This window comes from Dendrobium catenatum, unplaced genomic scaffold (assembly GCF_001605985.2).
Source record: "Dendrobium catenatum unplaced genomic scaffold, ASM160598v2 fragScaff_scaffold_716, whole genome shotgun sequence".
Lineage (NCBI taxonomy): Eukaryota > Viridiplantae > Streptophyta > Magnoliopsida > Asparagales > Orchidaceae > Dendrobium > Dendrobium catenatum.
In genome coordinates, this window is record NW_021319178.1 from 171,033 (window position 1) to 188,059 (window position 17,027).

The following is a 17,027-nucleotide window of genomic DNA, read 5'->3' on the forward strand; positions in this document are numbered from 1 at the left end:
AAGTGTGTGATGCGGACTCAATTTTTGATTAAAGTAAAGTTTAGAAGCCATAAAGCAGAGAAGCGCCGTGACGGAGTTATGTACCATTTACAAAATCTGCTGGCAGAAGCTTATCACTATAGGTGCATAGAATACCAGATGTCCGGAAGATGCTGCAATCCTAAAGACTTTATTGAAAAGATTAGAGTTTCTGATTTTTTGCAGAACTAAAATAGAATGCAAGTTGGGTCAGATTGTCGGCCAAGAGGAGACGCCATCACTCAATAAAACCTTCTCTCATACGCGCAGAGAAAGCACGGTGTTGTTAGAAACCAAAGTCGCAGAAAGCTCAGCAATGTGATAACAAAATCGTATGGAAGGAGAAGGTAAGATACTTCAAAATTCAAGACAGGATTCACTTTGGTGCAGCTATGCAAAAAGTCGCACACAAAAGGAAACGTGCTGGAAAATACATGGAAAACCCCCAATAAGGGTGGAATTCAAAGGGTGAAACAGGACCATCACATGCCAACAACATACAAGTAAGCCAGAATCCGGTCAGCCTTGAAGGAATTCAATAATATAATTATTGATACAATTGAAACGGCTCCGGTATTTCTTGAAACCAATGTCATCTTCACTGCACTCTCAGAAGGACTCCAATTTCTTTTAGTTTAAGTGCTTCCAAAATCATTAAAGGAATTAGGATCATTGTTCATGAACCACAGATCACATGGACCCACTCACCTACCCCTCATAAACTATATACTCTGCCCAAACAACAGAAATCTCACTGGCTGATGGTTTTCTTTACCACAGTAGCTGCCAAGGAGACAATTTTAAATCTTCCTCATCCTGAAAAATGTTCTCCACGTCCACAATTATTCACAAACTAATTCATTACAAAAAACTTACCAATGACCATAATGTTCAGCCTTATTTAACCCTACTTATTGCTTATTTAGGACCAGAGATCGGGGAGAGATGGACTGCTAAGAAGACAGATTGTACTACCTAGAAGACCAAAACCAATCTAATAATTGCTTCTATATTATCCCAATGTCGTAGGAATTCACTATTTTTTATTCGCTTATGGCTTCATCTATAGACTAGGACACCTCTTTCATGTCCTAAGACTATGTATCCATACTTTTTCAGCAGAAATAAAAATAAAAATTTTTTGTGAAACCTATGAGTTGGCTAACTAACAGTAACCTCATGCCCAAACAAAAGTGAGAGGATTGATACTCCTTCTACCTTATTCATGTATATATGTGGACCTCAAATCCCAATATCTCTGGGCACACTTGTTTCTGTCATTTCATTGATGATGCGCACTAGTCTTTTGAATCTATCTCCTTATAAAATAAATCTGATGTCTAGCTACACAGTATATACTCATCTTGTCACTTGTCCACCCCCCCCCCCCCCCCCCCCCCCCCCCCCCCCTTATCACAAATCAATTCAGGGTAAAAATAAGGAGATTCGCTCCGATAATGCCAAAGATTACTCAACCAAACCCTTTCTCCTACTTCCAAATGAAGAGATTCCATGAGTCTTTGTGTTACACCCCACACAAATGGGTTGCAGAGAGGGTACTCCACTCGAGCTTCCCTATTTCTACAATAACAAATCCTATGGGGGAAGCTCTTTAACTGAGTCTATCTATTAAACTGACTACCTCATAGCCTAGGCGGTCAAAACTCAAATGGAGATTCTGTTCCTCTTTTTACCCCGAGTTTTAACCCTCTAATCTTATGCCCAAAATCTTTGGATGCACGCTCTGTTCTATTCACGCAGGAGAGGAAAATTAGTCCAAGAGCACTCAATTGTCTTGTTGGCTATTCAGTACCCAAAAAGTTGTAATGTTATCACCCACAGAAAATCATTGTCTCTTAGTTACCTTGATGAGCATTCCTATTTTTCAAATCTCATTCTTCAGGGGGAGATTGAACTTGAGGAAGATGAGAAAAATAACTAGCACATCTTGACCTATCCACCACTCAAACCATCCTACCTAAACCCAAATAGGGGAAACAAATGAAAAGTTATCATTACGATTTTGAAAATGTTTACTCCAGAGTACAAGCTCAAGCTGTGCTCCAAAGCAAGATCCAAGATCGACCATCTCCGTAGAAATAAGATAAGCTCCACCACCTTCCCTTATACATAAAAAACTCTATATCTTTCAACAACTTCTCATGGTCACACAAAAATTTTGATACATAGAAGAATTATTCTAAAGATATGTTCTGAGGCCTAGCTGATTAAAAAATTGAAAAAATGCCATGGATGAGAAATGCGAGGCGCAGAAGAAAAACTGGGAGATCGTCAATTCGATAGGGAAAAAACTGGTCGTGCAAATGAGTTGTTCTAGTAAAAATACAAAGCTGATGGACACTAAGAGAGATTTAAGCAAGACTAGTGGCAAAGTACCCAAACATATTGGCTTGACTATCAAGAAACGTTTGCGCGTAAGACCAAGATGAATAACTGTCATATACTACCTCACTAGCAGCCAAGGTCACGGCATCTGGAACAACTGGCTGTGTAAATGCATTTGATGGGGGATTTAGAAGAAGGATTTATGAAATACCACCAGGGTTTAAGAAAAATCTGAAGGTAACGGTGTGCAGACTGAAAAACTCTATTTGGGCTCAAACAATCACCAAGGGCTGGTTCGAGATTTTCTAAATTCATGCTCCTTAATGCGTATCGACAGGTCAAGGGGATTACATGGATTCTTGTAAACACTCAATCGGGGGAGTCACAATATTATTAGTGTGTTTGTATATTATTGTGACTGGAAATAATGAAGAGGAGAATTAGTTTAAGGAAAAGTTTCAGGAATTTTGAATCAAAAGACATGGTGATAAATACTTTCCGAATTGAAGTAGCTACTTCCAGCAAGGGAATCTTCATTCCAACAGAAATCATCAAAGGATCTTCCTAAAAAGAAACTGTAAAAACTAGCTTAAACCAGCACCGAAGTAGAATATAATCTTAATCGGGGAAGTAGAAGATCCAGAATGTAGATAAGGGCCTACGGAGAGAACTGTAGGGAAATTGATCTAACCTTCCTCCCACACTAGACAAGACATAGCATTTGCGGAGCATGGTCAGTAATTTATTGCATATCCAAGCAGATTCATATGCAAGCGGTAGACAGGATATTGCACTACCTTAAAGGAAATCCAGGAAAAGGATTTTCTTAAGAGGGATAGCGGAATAACTCTGAAGTATACACGGATGCGACTATGCGTCACGGTCGAAAGAAGCTCTACCTCTGGATATTGCACATTTATGGGAGATACTTAGTACATGGGAAGCAAGAAAAAATGTTGTGGCAGATCCAGCTGCAAAAGCAATTCAGTATGGCCTGGTTGAGAATATGTGGCTACTATGGATCAATATCCTAGAGACTTAAGGTTAAGGGGATGAGCCCATGAAGCTACATTGTGACAACAATCGAGCATCAGCATAGGCACATCCAGTCCGCATGACGAACCAAGCACATAGAAGTAGAAGACATTTTCATAAGAAAAAGAAGTGGTCTAGAAGTGTCGGGCCATTATCTCAAAAGGATCAACTTGCAATATCCTTACCAAAGGATATTACAGTTCTGCTTTTCAGAATGATCGACAGCTGGGAATGACGGATCCATATTTTTCCAGCTTGAGGGGGTGTTGAAATCCATGTTCCCAGTGCAAGGGATCCGAGGAACGGAGATTCAATCCGTGGGATGCTCTCATGATCACACAATTGAGGAACAATTAGGAAAATTTGTTATTTTAGAAATTTATGTATTAATTCTAATAATCTAGTATTTCTCTTTGATATCTGTATTTTCTATAATGGGAAGATAGTGAATGAAAAGCAGCTTTTCCCTCTCGATTCCCGCTTTTAACAGTTTTCGTACTGGTTCCGCAAATGATTAAACCACATGAAATTCTAGAAACATAATATTGGAGGAATTTGTCATCGACATATAAATTTAAGCGTGCTTTCAGTTAATTTTAACCTTTTATTGTTATCTGGAAATTTTTCTTCTTCAAATGAAACATTTTCTTACTTCATTCTGCAGCAATAGCTTTACATTAAGAAACGGAGAAATCTTAAAAGATGATTGGTAGAAAACAATCAACAAAGAGAAATTATGTCAATAAGGTTACCTGGTGCTGCGCTATCAGCATCACGTCCATTGGCACTGGAACTGCAGTTCCGTAGGACATGAAGCTCCGAACATGAACACCGTATGTTCTTCAAATTCATCGCATGTGATTTACGTTCTTTTACGCAGTCCAGTAATAAAACCAACGAGGATATCCTATTATACGCAGATTAATAGATTTATGCAGGAAAGCATTTAGCTTACCAAACAGTTTGGAAGCTGAAATGGCAACAAGACAAAGTACAAAACTAATTACTAATTGATATATTGGCATATTTTTAAAGGCATCTCAACGAATATAAATTTTACAAGATAAATTATTACCTGTCTTGTAGTTTCAATATGAAGAAAAGATCTCCCACCTCATTGCAGATAATCTCCCGCACAAGTTCTACTTCCTCTGGTTGATTTTGTGATGAATGTCCTTGAATCATCAAACAAAATAATGTAAAAAAAAAAATGTTTAAAAAATAAACGTTTATGAAAACTGAAGTAATTGATTACAACAGGAACCTGAATTCCGCTTCACGTGTTTAACATACACGACAATTTTAGCCCAAATCTTCCATCGAGCCAAGCAAGTTCACGGGAGGTTTCCCTTTAACTCAGAAGTAATATTGGCATGAAATCTTTTGAACTCTGTAGACGCGGGGAGGTCCATGGTGTACCATGGCAAAATTCCTTCTTAATCCACAAGAGCTGCTGGTGGGTAATTCCGGTACCTGTAACAAGTAAAATTCTGAATTGGCAGGAATGATATGCAATTATATTAAATAATTTAGATAACTGCCAGTCTTGATCAGCAACAAGTCATTGCAGCAATATCCTAAATGCAATACCTGATAAATAGTTAAAAATCAGTACCATGCCGTTTTTCCAAAGTTCATAAGACGTACCACGAATTTACGAGGTTGGTAAATTTTGGACCTCTGCCCTAAAAAAGCTGGGCTCTCAAGAATTCCGGAACTTTCTAAATCTCTCTCAATGCCACATTGGGATCAGCTATGTGTGCAACAACCTAAAGGAAAAAAATAACACTCTGAAAATAACAAATTCAATTCAAGCACCAGGCATTCTATCATGAATTATTAGTAAGAAATAAAAATTTGAACTTTTTTACATTAGAAATTAAGAAATCTTGAGCTCATTTAGCATGATCAAACTAGAGAGAGAGAGCAAATGCAAAAGGATCAATTTTAGGGAACATAGTGGTCGAAAAAACTATAGAACCAGGATCACTCATAAGATTGGGGAATCACTCACCTAAACAAAAGGAATGCTTTTTGACTTGCGCTAACTCCCTTCCCATATACCCCCATAAATAGTTCTTTCAAAGCTCTAAAATGATTAGTGGATAGGTGGTGGTTATAATGATGAATTATTGGCGCGAGGAAGGAAAGCATTACAACTAGTGATATTACTTCATCTCACCTTTCTAATCACAGAGGAGTGTCAGAGGATAAATAAAATTATCCATGATTTCTATGATCCGTAGAAGGACACCAAGTCATCGATATAACTTTCTTGGCAAACTAACGTGGCTTGTGTGTACCATGGTTTTGGGTAGTTAATATTTTGACTATAAAAATCTTGGCCACGCCATTCCATTATCAGTTTTTTGGATTAGTTTGTTCTTCCCAATGGTTGGATCACCTACTATCAAGCTCAAGTTCTGCAATTGGTTCAAAAACAGCATTCACTATCAACCATCAGGAAGAAGGGAGAGGATTTCCAACTAATAACACCTTTCATAATAATTCACTTTAGGCTATCAGAATGATGCCATAGAAGCACGTGTGACTAACCATTTGAATAAGCCTTGGTTGTACCCATCACTCAAAAGCTTATGGATCTACACATTTGAATTAGAAAGTATCATGTAGTGATTTCTACCTGTACAATCGACCAAGGAGAAGGAGACGAAAATTGATACACAACAACAACCTCAAGCCTTTTCCCACTACGTGGGGTCGGCTAATGAACCTTTTTTTCTCCATGTATCATTTAAATAGTCAAATTCTCCATTTAAATCTAATAAAGAAAGGTCATTCCTATATTTTCTAGCCAGTCTTTTTGGTCTGTCTCTATCTTTATTTAACATATGTCAAATCTCAATACCTCTACTTCCTAAACCGGTCATGGAAGGCCTCCGTTTTATGGACCCAAACCATGTAAGGCGACTCTCTCAATCTTATTTCTAGGGAGCTACTACAACCTTTTCACATATATGCTCATTTGTATCTTATTCTAAGGATAAAGCCACTCATCCACTTGAGGCATCCTCTTCTCTGGCCACAACTTATTTGGTATTCGTTCTTCTGTTAATGGCCACATTTGGAACCATAAAGCATTGCAGGCCTCACCACATCTTATAGAAAATTTCCCTTAAGTTTGTAGGGTTTTTCCTATCACACACAGCCGTGATTCCTCACTTCAACATCACGTTGAATTTGGTTGATATATCCCCTATTTCACCATCCCTGAACATAGATCCAAAACTGAAAAACGTAATTACTCTGGATTAATGACTTGATCGCCCAAAGATACTCATCCCCTCACTGGTCTATTATACTACCATATATCCATATATTCTGTTTTCTACTCAAGCGAAAAACTTTAGCTCTAAGGTTGACCTCCATAATTTCAAGTTTCCTTCACTCCCTCTCTAGTCTCTTATCAACAAGAAGAATATCATCAGCAAAAAAGCAACACTACAACCAGTACCCACCCTCCCTCTTAGCAAATGTCTTGTTGAGAACATCCATGACTCAGCAAAAGATATGGGCTTAAGGCTGCCTTGATGTAACCCCACCGAAATAGGAAATACTCTCGCGTCAACCACCTTGTGTTGACACAGTAATAGCTCTGCATATACCATTCATCTGTTAATGATTTGAATATAGCGTTATAACCCCTTTCTTTTTAAGAACTCTCCAAGCATTCTCTTGGAACTTTATCATATGCTTTTTCTAAATTCAATTAAATTTAATATGTAGATCCTACTTTTTTTCTATATTCTCCATTCAAACCTCATTTAATAAATGTATAGCTTCCATAGTCACCACCCGGCCATGAATCCAATTGATTTTGAGAAACATTAGATTCAAGTCGCAACCAAATATGCTCCTAAACTCGCTCCCTAGTTTAAAGTATGAACATTAACTTATTCGCTCTATAATCAAATTTGTGATCACCTTTATTTTAAAATGGAATTTAATACACACATTCTCCATTCATCTGGACGTCTTTTAGTCTTCAAAATAGTATTTAAAAAAGGTTAGAGTAAGGCCAAAAATTCCTTCATCTCCTAAGAATTGTTCATTACCTCTATTGGGAATTCATCGGGTCCAACAGCTTTTCCACCCTTCATTTTCTTTAAGCCTCTCTACTCAATTACTAATACGGCCGTAAAACATAAATCTTTATTTTCATTTGGGTGTAAGATCCTCAGTCATCTTATTTTGCAAAATTTTCATTAAAAGTTTAGCAAAATATCATCACTTTGTTTTGAATATCATCTTTATAAAAAGTATTTTTTGATCTTCATCTTATACACTTCACTTGAACTAAATCGTTACTACTATCTCTTTTTGTGGCAACATATCAATATCTTCTCCTCCTTGTATCTAAATCTATTACTAATCACTAAAGCTAACCGGTCTTTTCATCGCATATGTTCTAGATCCTTCCGAGCTTCTTATTCTTCGCAATTCCATCAGAATTTTAAATTAACCAATTTTTATGATAACATCTTCTTATTTTATCTTCTTGCCACATTTGGATGTTCCCACAACTATTTTTACTATTAGGTTTTTCTTGATATTACAAAGCACATCTTTTCAATATTCTTAATATCACTAGCCACTTTTTCCCAATACATTAGATCCTATGCACAGACAAAATCTTAAGATCAAAAATATTACTCTCAAAAAATATTTTTGATATATTCTTTAAATGCCCCCATCTAATCCTGAATATCATTTTACTTATTTTTTTATTTTTTGTTCTCTTTTATCTTAAAGTTCAAATTAATATCATATTGGTACATAAGTTTTCATCGTACTTTACAATCTTTTGCAATCTAACGATCTAATTTTCTTATATAGAAAAATAGTCAATCTGAGTTGTATTATATCTATTTTATAAGTTGATAAGATGCTCATTCTTTTCTTTAAATAAGATTAGCAATTAAAAAAAAACATTGAGCTAAATCTAATTGGTCTTACTACCTCATTTGTCGTTCGTTCCAAATCCATGGCTACCATGAATGCTTTTAAAATCATCTACCTCTCTACCAACATGTCCATTTAAATCTCCTCCAATAAAAACTTTCTTCAAGAGGTATCTTTTGTATTAGTTCTTCTAAGTCATTCCAAAAATTTAATTTAGAACTCATATCCAAACCTACTTGAGGAGCATAAGCACTTATAATATTAACAATCTTACCTTCAATAACAATTTTTAAAGCTATAATTCTATTTCCAATCCTATTAATTTTTAAAACATTATCCTTCAAACTATTATCTATAATAACACCAACACCATTTCTAGTATGACTCCTACCCGAATACCAAAGTTTAAATCCTAAATTATCAATTTTCTTAGTCTTCTCTCCAACTCATTTAGTTTCTTGAATGCACAAAATATTTAACTTCCTATGAATCATAATATCTATTAATTCTATTAATTTTCCTGTAAGGGAATCTATATTCCAAGTTCTTATCCTAATTTTAATTTCATGATTTTTAGTATCATGGACTAGCTTCTTTTCCCACATCCGTCCTTGATGTGGGAACCCTTGCCTATTTAACACTACATCCAGGCGCCGGTGCAGCGGCCCTTGCACACTTATCACTGTATTCAAGTCATACAGCGCGTCGCTTCCAGGGGACACCCTAGCATTAACGCAATTTCTTAAAGGATTCATGTCATTATTATTCGACAAGTTTTACGCTGGTTGTCGACTGCCTAACGCAACCCTTCACTTTTCTCATTTAGGACTTGGAACCTAGCAACAGCAGTGTTACAATATTAGTAACAGAGAAAAATAACGATATACATGTCACTCATGTCCCCAATAGAAAATTGGATTATGGTCCTGTATTTAATCATGGTGAAGACCAACTCATGTACATTTTAGCACACATATATACTTATGGAAACTACGAGACCTTTAATTAGAATGTATTGGTTGTGTTAGCTCCCTCAATCTGATATATTTTATTAGTTTGCATACGAAACATTCCTACATCCAAGCAAGGCTTGATAGCATATTGGGAGTTCTAGAAGTGTATAAACTACAATGCCTATATGTAATATGAAAACATAGGCATAGCTTAAGTGGACCAATCCAAGAAAACACCACTAATACATTTCTAGTGAAGATTTTATCTTTTTTCTCTGATGGCTGAATGGAGATTCTATGTTTATTTTACATCCATTACCCCAAATATTAATTTCAAAAGCAGCTTTTTTAATATTAGCCAATGACTATCCTAGCCCTCCAAAAAAAAGATAGTTACCATGACAGAATTATTAAGAAGACAAAATAATAATTACCATATATTTTGCAAATCATGATGGACAACTTTGGTCATGAACCTACATTTCACCATGGCTGACAATTTAACCAAGTACGGTAATTCACATACTAACGGGACTTGGTAGACCTTTAGCTATAAAGAATTAAAGACATGATTATTCCTACGTGATGCAATTGGGTGCCCATGTGGGATGGAATTCCAAAGAATAGCTAAAGGATACAATTCTGATCACCATATCTCTTGCAATCCATAAAGGATGCTGAAATAGATCAACATCTGATCACAATTAATGATTGACTCAAGAGTAATGTATTCACCTCACCCACAATCGAAGGGTGATTACAGATTTTACCATAAAACCTTAATTGCACCTTCATCAGTACAAACTTTTGAAGTAGCTGACTAGGCCTAGTTGTCTTATGTCAGTTCAAGTGCTCAATTTTAAATTCAAAGAAAAGCTCATTACAAAACAAATATTTTGTTAAAGTTAAGGCAATATAGTCATAACCTAATAGTTTAAAATCATAGACTCTAAAGATTCACAAGTACTCATCTATCTTTTAAACCTACGTTATGTAGATTATTTCAGGTAAAGTATTTTGATATGAAAATATCATTTTTATAACTTCAAAAAAAAAACAAATAAATGATAATATAAAGTATTTAGACAAGTTCTTACAAGTATCAGACAATGATAAATACCACAAGGCTATGATAAACTTTTAAGCAGTTGAGCTACATCTGAATAGGTAAAAAAAAAAGTTAAAACCTTAAACCCAGCATCCTTCGCTAAGCAGAAGCAATCAGCCACAGCAGTGACCGTATGGCCTCTATTAGTGTCACGAGCAACATCTTCATATGTGCTTTGAACTCCTATCTCCAACCGAGTGCAACCATAAGAAAGCATCTGACGCAAATGAGGTCCCAAGCAGTAATCAGGTCTTCTGCTCATCAGCAAAAACGTAAACAGTTAACACTAGGAAAAGACAATACATCCAACATGCTAGATATTTAAGGGAATTTCCTCATAAGCAACTCATATATGTATGGATACACTATTCTCTAAAAGATATGTACAACCAATATAATAGATATTCTCAAGGGGATTTTCCCATAAGCAATTCATGAATATATGGATAAACTATAATAACAACAAAAAGTTTTTATCCCACTATATGGGGTCAGCTATATGAATCATTTTTCTCCCATTGTATCCTATTAAAAGTCAAATTTTTATTTAAATTTAATTTAAAAAAAAAGTCATTTCTTATACTTTCTAACAAAGTCTTTTTAGGTCTACCTATATTTTTCTTAACATAGGATAAATAAAATACATCTATTCTCCTAATCGGATAATTGAAAGGTCAATATTTTATGTGACCAACTCATCTAAGGCGACTCTCTAATCTTACCCACCACCAGAGCTACTCCAACATCTTCATGTATATATACTCATTCAAAATTCTATCCCTAAGTGTAAAACCATTCATCCACCTAAACATCCTCATCACATCAATACTTAATTTTATGCTTCTATTTTAATGGCCAACATTCTACAACATAAAGCATTGCAAATCTCACAACCATCTTATAAAATTTTCCCTTAAGTTTGAGGAGTACTTTTCTAGCACACAGCTGGCTCAATGTGTTCCTCCAATTCAAACATCCAATTTGAATTCTACTAATAATATCCCCATCTATTTCACCATCATTTTGAACAATAGAACCACAATTTCTTTAACGTGTACTCTTTTTAATATATGGATAAACTAGTCTAAAAATTTGTATAGCCAACATGCTAAGGAATTTTTTTATAAGCAACTCATAAATGTATGGATACATTCTTGTATGAAAAATATGCATGCCAGCATAATCAAGATCCAAAAGTTTAACCAGTAAAACCTAATATCACTAAGAAAGAAAAAAAAAGGAGGAAACGGAAAAAAAAAAAGTAATAAATTACAACCCAAGGAGTTTAGCATCCTCAAAACTTGATATTTAAAATTGAAAATTTCACCATTTTGCACTTAAAGTGAATGGTACGGGAAGTGATGATGGACCTGATCAAGATCCTATGGTTCCGTCGTCTCGGACAATCATGGTCCCTAGTCCACTTAATCAAAGGATGTAGTCAACCCAACATGACAGAAGGATCCTTATCGGCAGCCATGGGTTGCTTCGTCTAAGGGTACCTTATAAACCTAGAGTGAATATTTGCCTAAGAGGACAAATTTGAATCTACCTTAACTAACAAAGAGCTTTGTGTGCTATCAATTATATCCTATTGATTTATATCTCAAGGATTTGATGTCATTAGAAAGCATACAGGTTCTTATCATGAACATAATATAATTGTGTCATTTGGCTTCAAAACTTTCCAGTTCAGAGGGTCTCGATCATAACCATTTACCTATGATGCCATTTAGCAACGAAATCCACGATGTGGTGCCATTTGACGGTGAAATCACAGGTCAAAGGACACGTGTCACGTCCTTAATGGTATGAGACTATTTATGAATGAATCCTGGTGATATTCTTGACCAAACATTGGCTCTTTATGAGCTAAAATATATTTAGAATTTGTCCACCTTGAGAAATTATTGCAGAGGATGGATAGACTTTGCTTTAAGTGTTTTAATGGTTAATTTTAAATATTTTAGATTTTTGCATTTTTATATTTTGGATTTTTATAAACATGTGAGAGGCATCTTTGAATGTTTGGATGACCTCCGGTTGAGATTTGTAATCAACACGTCCATCATCAAGGTACTTATGGGCAATTTCATTTTCTTAGTTGAACATTATCGACAATGTTCGTCCTCGGCTTTATGTCTTTGTTAATGAATTTTTCTTATAATAGACCTTGAAGGCCTAATATAAACGTATAAAACAAATATTCAGTCGACGTAGCGACCGTATATTTGTTTGATAGTTCGAGCCGCTGTGACTCCTATTTATCCACATAGAAGGATCGAGCTCAAATTTGAGTTCATTTCTTAACCCACGCAACATCCTCAAACGTCACGTGTGTGTAGACAACATACTCATGCGGGTATATATATATATATTGCATAACGTATTTATGTAGTAGTTATACGTAAGTGATTCTATAAATGTATACACATTTGTTTGCATACATGTATGAATGTGTCAACACTCTTTCAACGCATAAGGAGGTATTTTAAAATGCTTGACACTAATCAGTTGTGCAAAGGCTCGTCATTTGAGTGTACACAGCATCTTATTTAGAAACGTGTAGACACCTTCTGTCTGCTTGTACGAATGCTACAGATCTGATGGCATGGTGTTGCACTATAGTTATTTGTTATTTCTTGCATATGAGTTGTTGAGAAATGTGCAAGTCTCCACTTAGGAATTTATAAACGTCTTCTATCCGCTTGTATGCATGTTACGGATCCAGTGGTGTTATTCAACAATGCATTCAGCTTGCAAAAATATGCTTTAGCTTGCAAATGAGCTATGCGGAGCATCAGAAACCTCCTACATGTCACTGGTGAGTAAATTGATTCATCTTATGTGAAAACCTAGCATTGCAAATTTATTGCCTCAGTTTAGTAGTGGTCTGCAATTTTTTACTATTGATTCTCAACTTTTGCTTACAGGTGAATTGTAATGTTGTGATGTAGGTTATTTTTTATTTTATGCAGGAAGACTGTCATGCACTAACGAGTCCCCTGCAGTTGTTTGTAGATGTCTGCATTTGTTGTGATCTTTGATTCTTGCTTGTAAATGATATGTTGCACGTCCACGTTCATGGAGGATCCATTATACCGCAGCATATTTACCATCACCGCCTGTAAGAAAATTTGTGTCCATTTGTAAGCTAATGTTGACTGCGGGCTGTTTTGGGCTTAAATGGGTTGGATGAAGTTGTTGAAGCCTGACTAATGATTTGCAGGCTGTTCGGGCTAGACAGATTGAGGAGTTGAGAGGTGTTGGGCTAAGTAAATTGAGGGAGGAGGATAGGAAGTGTGTAGTGGGCTGGCTGTTAGGTGGTGGGCTTTAAGGAGGCTTGGAAGGTTGCGAATGGTGGGCTTGTAGGCTGCTTGGGTTAGAATAGAGGTGGAAAGCTGATAGGAATTAAATAGAGAAGGAATGGGTTAGTGCAGAAAACGTGGGCTCATTTAGAGAAGTGGGATGGGCTGGTTTGTTGGTGGGCTATGTTAATGAACAAGAGGGCTGATTGTGGGTTTGAATATGGGTTGTCTAAAGGGTTCGCAATGGGCTGGAGGAGTAGGAAGGTGGTATGTTGCTTAGAAGAGGATGGAATGTTCAGGTAAAATGAAGATGAAATTACCATGGGAATGGGCCTGCTGTGAGAGTGGGCTACTTGGTGTTAGATATGTATATTTTTTTGAATAGGAAGCCAATCACGTGAAATTGCAAGAGGTCGTGCAGGGTGACGTGAGAGGCTTAAGAGTAGAAAAGCTGCAGCCACTACATTTTCTTTCTTCTAACCGAAAGGAGCAAGGCTAATACTGGTTGGAGGAGAAGAAGTGATGTGAAACATATATAAAAACAAGAATTGCTTAGGAATTAATAACAAGTTGTTAAGCTTAGTTAATTTTAAACTCAATGTTTTACTAAGATAGGATTCTAGAATTTCTTAGTTGCAGTTTTGCTTTGGCATGCGGTTACAAGAAAGGTTAACATGACAATTTAAAATAAGAACAAACTTGTAGTAACGTTAGATGTATAAATAACAAAAATCCACCGTTTAATAAATAGAAAGTTCACCTCGAGTTCCCCTCACTTTAATTCTTGATGGTGGGGTCAGCGAGAGAATAATTTCAGCAAACCTAAAGATGTCACCAAAAGAAAGAGAACGCCTACAACATTACCCAATGAAAAGTTAGCCGGAGGGGAAGAAGTTGGTGAATGTCCAATAACCCGCCACTATCCGGAGGTGTGGTGTTCGTCGATGGCAGACATCAAGGTTAAAAGGATTCGATAGACATAGTCGTCAACGGTGTCGTCGATCTCCAAGTTGAGGTTGAAAAAGGGAGACTGGAGGATATCTACTCGTCCTTGAAGATCATACACGAATCCATGATTGTGCTTGGGTTCGGCCATTCATAAGGGGAGTAGATTAAGTGGTATCGATCTTCTTCCTTGGGAGGTAAGTGAAGCAATGGAGAAGAGAGGCAATGAAGGGGAGAATGGCTTGCGGGGGGTCAACCAAGGCTAGGAGTGACCACTTTAATTTTAATTTTAGGTTTAGGGGGGGGAGGGGAGGAGAAATAATTCCAGAATCTGAAATTTTATTTCAAATTTTAGGTGGAATTTGAATGGAAGAATTAAAAATTTTGAATTCTAAAACAAAAGGAGAAAGAGGGGAGAGAGGTGATTAATTATCTCCTTAATAGGAGGCCTTAATGAGGAACAAAATTATTTGGAGAGAGGGAGAGGGGGCCGGCCAAAGGAAGGGGAGGGAGGGGCTGTCCACATTCAATGAATGTGTCTAGGTGCAATGAATCTTGAAATTGGAAGTAATTCTAATTAATTTCAGATTTGAGGTGATTGAGGAGGATTCCTAAATTAGGCTTACTAATTACGAAAGATTTTAAATTTCAAATTTCATTTGAGTTCAAAATTAAAAGACTTTCCTAAATAATAATTGGGAAAATTAGGAAAGGGTTTTAGAGGGAATTTGAATTTGAAAATTAGGGTTTGGGGAGGAGGAGAGGGCGGCAGATTGAGCTTGAACTAGGGAGAGGCCTGCAGCTAATGAAGACTGAACCTGGGTTAGGTGGGGATGGGAGAGGTGCGGCGGCTTGAGATGAAGAGGGAGGAGGCCGACGAGTATGGGGTGGTTGAGGATAAGTGTGGCCGAGAGTAGGGAGAGGTGAGTGGTCGGCGGTAGGGGATTTAGGTGGAGTTTGGATTGGGGTTTTGGGAGGCCGACGGTGGGGACTTGGGGGTGGCTAGGCCGATGGGTGTGGGTGAAAAGGGGAAGGTTGGCCGGCGGTTGGGGATGGGGACGGGTGGATAACTGGCGGTATAGGGAGAAGGAAGGGGAACTAAGAAAATAAAACTGATACAAACTGCGAGCCCGGCCTCTACCGGCAGCTGACGAGTGTTGCTTGACCCCCTCCTAGGATTCTCTCTTCTCTAAAGAGCTCACAAGAAAACAAAGAACCAAAAATTGAAATTTTCATTAATCAATCATTAACCTCATACAATGATGAAGACCTCTATATATAGGTTTAAAATAAAAAAAAAAATGCAAAGACTGAAATGCCCTTTGGGCTACAACCTGAACTAAGCCCTCATAAGGGTACAATGGTAAAACTAAGATACAAAATAAAATAATACATATAATGCTTCATAAGTAAAGACTCCGAATCGTAGCCATCAATCTATGATTCCTCCGATTATAGACGCGCCAAAACCTTCTGTTGAGTCCTCATCAAGAAGTCAGCAGGTTATGTGATTTGAAGAGTTGGAAGTCACAGCAAGGAGGTTTGGTGGCTTGATGCTTGTTAGGATAAGAAGAGAAGGCATGGGTCATAGTTTAAAATTGCGCAATAAGAGGCGCGCCTCAGCTCAATTTCGCCCCTTTAAGCCTCAAAGCCCACGCAATGAGTTCAGGATATGAGGCGTACACCGCAAGTTTACTGAGGCGCGCCTCGCCTCACGGTTGAGAGGCGCCCGTCTCTAAAAATTAAAAAAAAAAATCTAATGTACATGCTCGGTACTGCTTAGGACATGCTCGGTACTGCTAGGTATCGCTAGGTACATGCTCGGTACCGCTTAATACATGCTCGGTACCGCTCAGTACATGCTCGACACCGCCAAGTACATGCTCGGTACCGCTCGGTACATGCTGGTACCGCTCGGTATCTTTTCATACAAATAACTTGCGAACTTTAAAAACAAGTAGAACTTCAAAATTACTCTTACAATAAAAATTTGTTTCGGGGGCGCTGCCCCTTGACCCCACGACCTGACCGGTCAGGTCGAACCCCGCCAGGGGGCAGCGCCCCCTTGGACCCCCGGAATTGTTGTATTCATGTTGTTTTATTATTGGGATATTTTGATTTCATTTCATATCTTGTGCATTTTATGTTTTATATACTATTTACTCATTAGTATATACAAAATTTATCATTTTATATTTACGCATTTTTTTTATTTTGAGGCTTTTACGCCTCAAAACCTCTTGAGGCTTATGCCTCGCTTCATGAATGAAAAATACCTCAATACCCGATTAGGCAATTTTAAACATTGGCGTGTATAGAAGGGATCAGGTTTGCTGGGTGTGAGGGATCTCAATTTTGGCTGAAGGATTGACAGGCCTTTGGCACCGTTCA

The 17,027-nt window shown here is 37.1% G+C and overlaps 1 protein-coding gene across 2 annotated transcripts in view; it reads right to left on the reverse strand.

The window, feature by feature from the left end:
- Window positions 1–17,027, reverse strand: part of LOC110105870 (elongator complex protein 3) — a 29,994-nt gene that overhangs the window by 8,579 nt on the left and 4,388 nt on the right. For both annotated transcript variants that reach the window (XM_028695990.1, XM_020835539.2), the window contains exon 4: window positions 10,463–10,637. In XM_028695990.1, the coding sequence (XP_028551823.1) occupies window positions 10,463–10,637 (175 nt within the window). The remainder of the gene's footprint in view (window positions 1–10,462; window positions 10,638–17,027) is intronic.